The 11569-nt window shown below is 46.0% G+C and overlaps 2 protein-coding genes across 2 annotated transcripts in view; one reads left to right on the top strand and one right to left on the bottom strand.

Annotated features, from left to right (window-relative positions):
* FBXO45 (F-box protein 45) overlaps positions 1 to 933 on the bottom strand; it is a 5311-nt gene extending 4378 nt beyond the window's left edge. Inside the window, exon 1 of the mRNA XM_009885403.1 lies at positions 907 to 933. Within this exon, the coding sequence (XP_009883705.1) occupies positions 907 to 933 (27 nt within the window). The remainder of the gene's footprint in view (positions 1 to 906) is intronic.
* Positions 934 to 1289: 356 nt separating this feature from the next.
* Positions 1290 to 5177, top strand: WDR53 (WD repeat domain 53). Its single transcript, XM_009885389.1, has 2 exons — positions 1290 to 1766; positions 4590 to 5177. Exons 1-2 carry the CDS (start codon positions 1290 to 1292, stop codon positions 5175 to 5177), a joined length of 1065 nt encoding a protein of 354 aa, XP_009883691.1.
* The last annotated feature ends 6392 nt before the right edge of the window (positions 5178 to 11569 follow it).

Below are 11569 nucleotides of genomic sequence, written 5' to 3'. Positions count from 1 at the left end.
CCTCCGGTGTCCGGTGTGGGCCCGCCGGTTCCCCCCCTCCCCTTCCCTCCTGGGTGTGTAGGGGTCCCCCAGTCCGGCACAGCGGTCCCCCGAGGAGCTGGCGTCCCGAAGGCCGGGAGTGGGGCCTACCGGTGCGGGGCGGGCGGGAAGGGGTGACTACCCCACGCCTTAAACGGGTGATGCTTGTTTAAAAAGATGCCCTTGTGTCTCCTGGTTTGAGCGACACGGGACTGATTTTTCTTCCAGCGCTTTTGGGAAAAACGCACTTTTAGAAGACTCCAGTGTCTGAATTTGTGAAAATATCGACCTTATAGCCAGCGATGGTGTGTGGGGCTGAAGGTCTCTGGGTTTTCGAGCTCACCAGGTGTGGGGATGAGGAGGAGTTGACACAAACTGGCCAACGGGGTTATTTGATACCACGAACGGCACATTCCATAGAAATTAGAAAGTTTGCTGAGGAGTTCTCTCTCTCCCGTGACGGCTGCCATCCTGAGAACTCCTCACCCCGGTGCCGGAGCCCTGAGCCCTTCCCTTCCTCCCGAGCCGCAGCGCTCGTGGTGCCCCACATTGGCTGTCACTGCTGGGAGTGCACAGCTTCTACAGATAGAACGGGCTGGGGATAGTCCTTGTGTATTTTATATTGGCATTGGGATCAGTATTTGTTCTTTAGTATTATTAATGTTAATTATTTAGTAGTATCCTCGTAAATCTATATATATTTCAACCCTCATGTTTCCTTGTTTTTCCCCAATTCCTCCTCCCAGGTGGGGAGGGGCCATTGGGTGAGAGAATAATTGCCTAAACGACAAGAAATTGTCATGGGTTTCTCAAACCATAACACATTTTTTATAATTTTATGCAAACATGCTTTAGTGTTTACCAGTCAGAAGAAAAGTAACAGTTTGCCATCTTGCCCTTGCCCCTTTCCAGCATGTCCCATTCAGAACCGTGCCCCTGTTTTGTCGGGCGTGCTGTGTCCTTACGCGCTGAGGAAGCAGCTCTCACCTAGGCAGCCCCGCCAGAGCAGCAGACATGCTCCGTGTGCTGCGCAGGTACACGCGTCAGCGCCGCTGCCGCTCCATGCTGTCATGGCTGATGTTGATGCTGTTTGAGCCCAAGCTTCATTTGGATATTAGTCTGTAGAGATGCCTGTTGAGTTTCAAGTAGTTTGCATTGCAGTCAACGCGATGATCTCGTTGCTTAGATAAGCTTTCCACTGTAATGAGACCGACACCAGCTCAATTCAAGCTTTTGTTTGTTTTTTTTTGTTTCAGAGGTGTCCCTGAAGCATGGCAGTCAAATGGATTGGAGGACATTCATCCTCTATACTGTGCTTGAACGTAAACACAGAAGGACTGGTGGCTTCAGGAGCGGAGAGAGGGGAGCTCACGCTCTGGGATGGGGGAGGCACTCTGGCAGGACAGCTCCAGCTCCCCAAGGGAGACGATGTGACCTCTGTGGTGTTCTCTCCCCGCTGTCCCACCAGGCTGTACGCCTCCCATGGAGAAAGCATCAGCTTGCTGGATGTCCGATCCCTCAAGGAGCCCATTGAACACTTCCACGTGAATGAGGAGGAGATCAACTGCCTCTCGGTGAACGAGACTGAGAATTTCTTGGCTGCAGCAGATGACTCGGGGGCAATAAAGATTATGGACTTGGAAAACAAGAAAGTCAGCCGGTCCTTGAGACACTCAAACATCTGCTCCTCTGTTGTCTTTCGACCTCAGAGGCCTCAGAGCCTCGTTTCCTGTGGACTGGACATGCAGGTGATTTGCATACAAGTAGATGGTTATTAGAGAAGCGAAACGGTAACTACCCACCTGTGTAGTGAGGCACCAACAGACTTTCACTAAGACTGCAGGTGTACAGCCTGCAGTTGCCAGGAAGCTCCTTAACTTAAAGTAGTTTTGGTGGAGAAGCTAACAGTGTCGAGGCTGTTTGCGCCACTTTCTACTCAGCAGTTCCTCTCCCTGGTTTTATCTTCATTAATAGCTACTTTATAGAAGTGGGTGGGGTGGGGGGAAACGAGAAGATCGTGCAGAGCGTGCTCTGCCCACATTAGCTCTCTGTTGCACCCAAAACCAGACGTTGTCCCTAGTTACGGCTGCAGATGAAATGAAGATGATGGGAAAACACAAAATGCTTGAAGCAGACAGGATGCTAGCAATAATGCCTTACACCCGGTAGATAAATATCTATCCAAGTGGTATGTAGCAGTGTAAGGACAAGTCATTCTTATAAATGTATCCTTTGTTTTGATTAACCTCGTGGAAGCGATAAGTGTTCTTTGCCTTTTATACTTCTCTGTCCTCATCAAGAGGAAACTTTGTCCTTTGCACGCCACTTGTAGAAGCGTTCTGAGAAAAACCGTGCTGGGAGTTAATGGAGTCTTGAGTTATGTTGCCAAAGTTGGCCACACAGAACCAATGTTTTTCAGTAATTTCTTTCCAGTGGTTAAGATCTGACCACATTCCTAGTTTAGCACAAGATTAAAACTGTCACTTCTACAAAGGTTTCCGTGGTTCTGGCGGTATTAGGGTTTGTTTTGACAGCATTGAGCAGTTTCACTCTTAGGTTCTCAAAACTGAAATGCATCTAACACCCATTAGAACAAATACACGCTGATATTTAGTATAAGCGGTATTTTTCCATATTAAAACCATGGATCACATAAATTCACTAAAGGTATATGTATCTCCAAATAGGGGCTGGTTGATGGAAGTCCGCCAGGTTTAGGCTGTTGCCACATTTTCAGAAATTTTCCAAATTCTTTTTATTTATTTATTTATTCATAGGTTGACTAAAAATGGTTGTATGGTTTTAAATGAAGTACCGTGAGAAACGTCTTTGCGGATGTACCAAAGTGTTAGTCAGAGAGGAGTAAATGCTCGGCACCTTAGACGGCTGGCTTGATTTCAGGTCCCTAAAATGCAGATACACAAGCCTATGGGTGGAAACTTTTTTATTGGAATTGTAATCATTTATATACCACTTCTGTGCAAGTGAAATGGTTATTTTTTGGTGACTTTTTAGGTTTACTGTAGCTTGGCAAGTTGTTTTTTAGGTGAAAGTCAGGATCCCAAAATGGTAGGGATTCATTAGGGTGTTTTTGTGCAATGAAAAGAGCATTTTTCCACATCGAGGCTGGCTTTAAGAGACATCATTTCACAAAATGAAGCTGAGCTGCAATACTCTGAAATGCTGTGCTGCGGCACATCTTTGGACAAGTTATGAGCTCTACGAGCACCAAAACATGTTCTGGACTTGCATTTCAAACCCTCAGTGAATCCGTAGCTGATGAGAACTGAAATTTAGGTTGCTGGAGTTTTTTCAGAAGTTCCATGGAAGCAGGGAAAAGGCCACGAGGACAGAAGAGACTTAGTTTGCAGAAAACTTGTTAGCACTTGATGAATTCATAGAGCTGATGCAGTGCTGTCTGTGATGAAAACAGGAGTATTTGCCTTTAAGCAGTAGGACCCAGCCTGTCTGATTTACTCTGCTGTGCACAGTTGTAGTGGAAAGTTTTACCTTTCATAGGTGGAAAAATAGTTTTAATGTAGCAGCAACAGCAGTCGCTAAAACAGAAAAGTGACAGGAAGTAAAATATTTTGGATATATTAGTGTGATTTGGGTTCCAGAAACGCAGAGCCAGTGTGACAACTCTTTTGTGGACCAAATTTAAAGACTCCTTCACTTTCTACTGGAGATTATTAGTGGAGGAAAATTTTTATTAATAACAAATCAAAGCTTTGATTAAAAAAAGCAAACAGCACTGCATTAGACTGACTTGTGCTTTCATATCTATTGGCCTTGAAAATGCTCATCATCAATTCAGATCCTACAAAAGTGTTGAGAGGATTATTTTTAACTGGCGTTTTAATAGTACTTGAATTGCTGTATGAGAGACGCAGGATTCAGTTGAAGGCACGGTTATTGCTTCATGGGGGGCTGGAGGTGGGGTGGCATTTTAAAAGCCAGTCTAAAAGCATAACGTCACCCCCAACTCATCAGGAAAAGCACACCCTACCTCAATATGGGAATAGCACAAACCAGATCTACTCATTGGATACTAAAAAAAACCCCAAACACATATGTCTGAGGGCCTTAACTACTGTTTGCCTTTTGCTGTTCCATTTTTCAAACACGTTCATGGAAGTGATTATTTCAGGACAAGTACGTAGCAGAGACAGAACTAAAATTCAGAACAATAATGATCTCTATTTACTGCTAGCGTTTCTCTGTCCCTCCTTTTAAATAATTGATGTGCAGTATATCATGATTACTACTGCTGAGATGAATGCAAAAGCATTTAGAACAGCTTTTCCATCCATTTTGTGGTGTAAAGGTCTGAGTCATTGACTCTGCTGAGTCGGGCAGTCTGAGGGTTTGGTAAGCGCGCCATAACAATGCCATATTTATCGGGTGAACTTCAACCACCCTTCTCAACACGTCTTGCATCTCTTGCACTCGTGCACAGCCTTTGCTCTGCTAGTGCAAGAAGCATGGTTGGTTTTTATTTTACTGTTAAAGTTCTGATTTTACATAAAACGGACAAGTTATTGGTTCATACTTTTTTTTTTTTTTTCAAGGTTATGCTGTGGAACCTGCAGAAAGCTCGCCCCTTGTGGACCACAAACCTGCAGGAGTGCGAAACAGAGGAAGACAGCCCGCAGTCAGCTGGCCAGTTCTTTAACCCACCACTTGCACATTCCCTGTCTGTCGCATCGTGCGGCAACATCTTTGGCTGCGGAGCTCAAGATGGTAAAGTCAGAATATTCAGAGTCACCGGTGTCAAGTTCGAACGTGAGCTGGAGTTTCAAGGTCACAGCTTGGGAGTATCGCAGGTCCTCTTTATGCCAGAAGCATACTGGTTGCTGACTGGAGGAAATGACGGGAAAGTCTTGCTCTGGGATGTCAGCGGTGACGTGGGAAAGCAGCAGAAAAGTCCAGCGAAATCTCTGCAGAGAAGGAAGGCCCAGGCACCTGCTTCCACCAGAAAAGATGGAAAGCTCAACAATGTGGCTTCACATGAACGTGCTAGAGTTTTACCAAAGCTAACCATTGAGCACGGAGAGAAGGTGAACTGGATCTCATGCGCAGAGATCAAAGGCTCCAAGAGAGTATTAGTTGCTGATCAGAGTAGTTCGGTGTCTGTGTATCCATTGCCAGAACCTTAGACACCGAGATGTCTAAAGAAATGTGTGGGGGGGAAACCACTTCTCGGAGCATTTGAAATGAGCCCAGTTACATCCGCTGACAGGGAACTGAGCAGCAAAACCTGCCGCATCCTTCAGAAGGGGAAGGGATTTGCTGTGTGCTCACACGATACTCGCAATGTAACTGGCCTGTTGTTATGTTTCTAAGCGGCTGTTGGTATTCACTGCAGCTGTTTCTCACAGGGTTGGCAGTTTGCTTCTTGAATTTAAGTGAAACGGGTTTCAATATATTTAGGGGTAATATTAGTTCATGACTAAGCTGACGTACTTAAAGTGGGAGGAAGAAATTCACGCTAACAGGGACTCCCACAATGCTAAATGAGGATGCTGAGCAGTGACAGCGATGTCACTGGCTGAGCTGCTTGCATTTTGAACTATTGCAGTGCTTTACGTTACTCTCCCCATTAAACTGCGTCACAGTTAGCTTAAATTGGCCATAGTGGAAATATATTTTTTTAATTGTTTTCTCAGCAGCTGCATATAAGACTAGGGAAGCATCAACTAATGAGTAATCAAATTAGTTTAACTGTCATTGCTGACTGGATCTTTTCACACTGCAGTAAACAAAGGAGCAGGGGACAATGTTAACAAGTTTAATGGGTCAGCTGTCTTACACATTTAGTTGTTTATCCCAGGGAAAAAAAACCTATTACACTTGTCTTAATAAATGCTTTCTCTCTCACTGCTCCCTTGTGCTTATACTGACTCTAAAATTGCCAAACTTAGACCCAGTTGTGTGGAGAAATGTATCGTATACACCATGACCGGGGGACGGCAATGCATGATCACAGCCCAGAAAGCCCCCTGCACCCTGGGCTGCATCAGAAGTGTGGCCAGCAGGGCGAGGGAGGGGATTCTGCCCCTCTGCTCTGCTCTGGGGAGACCCCACCTGGAGTACTGCCTCCAGCTCTGGAGCCCCCAACAGCAGAAGGACATGGACCTGTTGGAGCGGGGCCAGAGGAGGCCCCAGAGATGCTGCGAGGGCTGGAGCCCCTCTGCTGGGAGGACAGGCTGGGAGAGTTGGGGGGGTTCGGCCTGGAGAAGAGAAGGCTCCGGGGAGACCTTAGAGCCCCTTCCAGTCCCCAAAGGAGGCCTACAAGAAGGCTGAAGAGGGACTTTTTACAAGGGCGTGTAGTGATAGGATGAGAAGGAATGGCTTCAAACTGGAAGAGGGGAGATTTAGATTAAATATTAGGAAAAAAAGTTTCACTCTGAGGATGGTGAGCCCCTGGTGCAGGTTGCCCGGAGAAGCTGTGGCTGCCCCATCCCTGGAGGTGTTCAAGGCCAGGTTGGACGGGGCTTGGAGCAACCTGGGCTGGTGGGAGGTGTCCCTGCCCAGGGCAGTGGGTTGGGACTGGATGGTCTTCAAGGTCCATTCTAACCTAAACCATTCGGTGATTCTATGAATACGAAGGGCCAAAGGCACAGCTTCTCCTTACCCAAATACTTCCACATCTCTCTTCCTAAAGCTTTAGAAACACAATGAGCGGAACTTGGCTTGCTAGAAACATCTCTTAATTTGCAAGTTGAAGATGGGGAGAATGTAACCAAGTAGGAATGCAGCAGCTCTCGACATGTTCAATTCATGCTGTATTTCCCATGGATTGGGCAAATAATTAAAAAAAAAAAACAACCCAACACTAAAAACCTTTTTTCTCTCAGGCTGTCCTTAACCTTTCACAAAACTGAATGCCTGCTGCAGGCTGGAGAGCTGCTTCACTGATGCAGGGTTTGTGCTGTCTTGTTTCACTAGCTGTGCTGTTACCAGCCACACATGATCTATCTGCCGCCGTTTTTTTTTTTTTGGAAAAATTTCCAGCTCTTTTTTTTTTTGCATACCCAGCTCCTGAAAATCATTAGCCAGTTTTGCTGCTTCCATCCTTTATGGAAGAGATCCCCACCGTCTCAGTTTAGCTATCCTTCATCCTTAAAGCAGCTCCTGCAACCAAATAGAACTCATTCTCATCCAAATCTGATTTTACATCATACCTTTTAAACAGGGGGGAAAAAAAAAGAAGGCAAAAAAGCAATCTGTTTGTACAGCCTTTAACAGCAGGAGACTTTGGCCCAAGACACGAACTGGTGGGCACAACAGCAAAATGAAGCCAAAACACAGCACACAAAAAAATCCAGCAGAATAGTATAGGTAGCCCCTTTCGTGTCACCTCTTAACTTAATTTTGTGTCTGAAGACAGACAGGATCGGTGGGTCAGAGGAAGCGGTCCGGATGTGTAGTTCGGCATGTGATATGTTTGCGAGCATGTGTCTGGATATCTATGACCTATATTTGGATAGAGGGTCTATAAAAAGCCTCGGTACAAACAGCCTCTGGCGGGAGTCAGATCCCCCGTCCCTGTTGTTGCTGCCTGCTCCAGGAGGGAGGATCAAGCCCGCTCCCATGTTTATTTCTTCTCTTGGTGTTCTCCAAGGAAGATGGCTAAAGCCGGCATCTCTCTGCGCTCCTTGAACGAGACGTTAAACAGGTCATTGAAGGGTTGTGCTCGCACTGCGCTAAGGGACAGGGACAAGCCAGGGCGTAGGGGACCGGGGCAGGGGAGAGGAGACGAGTTAGCGCAACGAACCTCTGCTTCCTTGGAAATTTTTGTGGGTAATAGGATGTAAATATACATTGTGCATACGTGAGGAGTGGTTCATAAGCAGTTTTCTGTTTCTCCGCTGCTCGTTGGGGAGGGCAGGGGGACGGAGCCACATGCTGTGCTGTTTCGTGAACTGCAAACCTGGCGGTTTGCTGCGGGATTTGCCCAATTTGGCAAAGGCCTGTCGCTGCATGAAGTGTTGCTGGGCGATCGTGGGTAATGAGAAATTCAGCTTCGCACACTGCTACGGTCCTGTCATAAATGGGAGATTCAGGATGAATGTCTGAATTTGGAAAAACGCCTCAGAGTCCGAAGGGTTCAAAGATAGGAAGTAAGTGGTTATCTTACCCACCGCCCCCCCCCAGGAACAGACATTTCTTCTGAGTTTAAAGAAAGGAAATCACTGTCGCTGAGGAATTGGGACGTAGGTGACGCTGATTCACCTTCCATTTTTAAAGCCTGTCCTCGGAAGAGGAAAGCTTGACCGACAGGTTCATCGGCTTCATGTAAAATAATCTGTCCCGCTCTGTGCTGGCTGGCAGCAGTCCACGCGTTCAGCTGCAGTGCGACAGCAAGCTCGCTCGCTGGTAAGTGGTGTCTCTGACCAAGCGGGGCAGAAAACAATCGCCGGATCAAATGGAAGCCATGAGCACGGCTCTTCAGGAAGAAGAGTTGAAAAAAGGGTCTGAAATTCTCCACAGGTGGGACAGTGCTCCCTCTCAGTGGATTTTCACATACAGATTTTCATGTACTACCTTTAAAGGTACTGTGCAAGTGGTATCAAGCAAGAAATTTTCAAGCCAAATTAGGTGTCACACATAAAACTCTGGTTTACCTGTAGTAAAACCGATCACTGTCTATCAAGAGTAACACAGCTGATGAATGCAGTACTTCTGTTTATGAAATTAATGATTACAGACTAACACCAGCTGACAGACTTGGTAAGAAACGGCCCCTCTGGTCAAGATACTAACATTGTGCACCAGCGGCTTTTATGACTCCTGATTCACACAACTGCAACCGCAAAAAGAGATACCAGAGACCTGAGCAGAGAGAGAGAAACAGGAACACGAGAAGCACTCCTGAAAGAAAAAGCAGAAATGAAGTCCGTGGGAAACTGATTGAAGAAGTGTGTGTCTAACTGGTCCCGTGAAGCAAGAGGACAGGAAGAGCTGTGGAGAAGCATGCGGCTCTGCATTGGCCTGAAAATAAAACCGATGTGACAGCCCTAAAGCAATGAAAAATGTCATTTTCTGCCTGAACAGTGGAAATAAGGTCACGCGTACAACCACGCTTTCAGGAAAGTGGGAGTACTGCAAATCTTGCAAGTACGTTCTGTACGCTAACAAGAAGAGAAGAACTCTAAAAGCTTTCTGGTAAAGAATGGGGATGTGGTTTGTGCATACAACAGACAGACATTAGAGGTCACCAACTCACTGGTAACTTCACTTACATTAAAGGAGAAAGTGCTTAGAGGGTGTGATCTAAAACCAGTATGCTTTAAAATACCATGGAGTGTGCATGAAAGAAGGGACAACTATTGGTAAATTGTTTAATCTGCAGTTTATACAGTCTAAAGTTAACCTCTGTTTGTTTGGAGGGATTTTTTTGTGCTTGTTTTTTCTTATTTTATTTTTTTAACGTCATCACCTGAAAGCTACTGTGTATTTTTGTCCTTATAAAAAAGTTCAGCCAAAGAGAAACAAAATAGGACCACAACAAACAAGGTGAAGACCTTAATACAGTATTTAACACAGGAAGGTCACAATTCATAATCCAATTCCCTAACCATTAGAACAACACAATAATAATAGTAACAAAAGCAGTGGAGCAAACTGAGGATGAAGAAAGAGAGGCTCAAGAAAAAAATGTAGTCTTGCCCATAATAAAATTTAGTGATGGCACAGTTTTTGTTTAACTGTTAGCCTGAAGTTCTGCCAGTAAAACGCAAAGAAAAATCACAAACGTCTGTAAGGAGCAGCTGATATTCCACCCATAAATCACTTGTCAAGTACATAGTACCGAGGTATTTGTTCAGTATTTAGGAAGGAGCTTTGAATGATTCATATTTTGATAGTTTTGAGTTCCTGGGGATTCTCAAGAACACACCTCGTCATAAATCAGCTAACTGAGGCAACCTTAATGAAAACCATCTCTTTATGAAAACCACCCCCGGAAGGAGAGAAGCCCGGCATATCCTACTCCTGGAGTAAAGAGCAGCAAATGGGTACAAAGCATAAATAATTGCATTCCCTCGTACTTTGTCCCTAAACACAGTAAGCTCTTATAAACTGGGCAGTTTTCTTAAGCAAAGCAGAGTGGAGTAGCTCAAACTCAAAAACTCATCTTTAGGATTATAATTTAAGAGAGTACAAGGAGGCACCTTTTTGTTTGTTTGTTTGTTTGTTTTAATAAGGATGAACACAACTGATACTAAGTAAGAAAAAAACAGCTAATAAATATCAGCTACAAAGCAGTTTTCTTATCCTAACGTCTTCTTATCACACAGTTGCTCTGTGGAAGGACAGTCCTATAAAAGGGAAAACCAGAGCAGGAGGAGCTGACGGGAGAAGAGAAACACCATGGGTGCCTTGTTTATTATTTGCATCGTTTGCAATCTGAGGAAGAACGAGAAGTTCTGCTCAATGTCAAATGAATATGGTTCAAAAGGTGATGATACTACAAGTAAAAGCACAAAAAACCACCTGAAAATGTATTAGAGAAAAAAAACCACACCACTATGGTGACGAACGCTTGAGACCTGCAGACATATCTAAATACCGATCTTGCGTCTGTATCTACAAGCTATAAAACCTCTGCACCAGGGAAGGGCCAAAAAGACCTGGCCCATGTCAAGACAACAGAATTTCTAGTGGTGTACGTTCTCATACAGCTTGGGAGCAGCCTCCGAGTGGGGTCTGGAGCTGCTCACAGTGCAACCTAAGTGCTACCCACCCTCCATGGCACTGCTTGGTGCCCAAGTCCTTACGAACGGTCCTTGTTTTTCCGTCCCTCAGAGTAGAAACCAAGCTGCAAACCTTGGAGGCTCAGTTCACAGCCCTGGACTCCAGCTTGCAGACACTGGCGCAGAAGTTCGAGCGGCAGGCCGAGGTGCTGGAGAAGGAGACGTGGCAGAACGTGGCGTGGAGGCGGGCGCCGGGGGAGAGGTGAGCTGGAGGGAAGGATGGGTTGGTCCCTGTCCCGCTGGTGACACTGGTGTGACTGTGAGTGCACTCCACTGTACAACCCCTTTACCTTCCCCAGTCGGGATTGCTGTCAGCGTGGAAATGGGCAATATGAGGGAAAAGTATGGTTCCTTTGATACTTGTTTCTTTAAAAGACAAAACCAACCACAGTCTATATAAGATTTATGTGGTTTAAAAACAGCCGTGGCCCTTCCAAACTCCCACGGACTTGAAGCTTGTTTGCGTAACTGTCCCACAGTACGTGAAGGAAAAAAATACCAAAAACCGACTCATTAACACTACGATTACTTCCTCTGATTAAGTAAGGCCAGAAGATCCACACTGTGAGCACCCAGGCCAGCCTTCCTTAAGGCACATACTTATAGTCATTCCACCTTCTGACCCAGACTTTCTGGAGCAGCTCTCGCTTTCCCCGCACGGGCCCGTCGGTGGCGATTGGCAGCTGAAACACCGTTTGGGCGGCAGAACCGCAGCACCGGGGCGGGGGGGAGGCGGAGGCCGTTACCGCGGGGGCTGGCTGAGGTGGGAGGGCGGAGGCCTTCCCCGGGCC

This window comes from Charadrius vociferus, unplaced genomic scaffold (assembly GCF_000708025.1).
Source record: "Charadrius vociferus isolate BGI_N301 unplaced genomic scaffold, ASM70802v2 scaffold1285, whole genome shotgun sequence".
NCBI classification, from domain to species: Eukaryota; Metazoa; Chordata; class Aves; order Charadriiformes; family Charadriidae; genus Charadrius; species Charadrius vociferus.
This window is presented reverse-complemented; position numbering and strand designations above follow the sequence as displayed.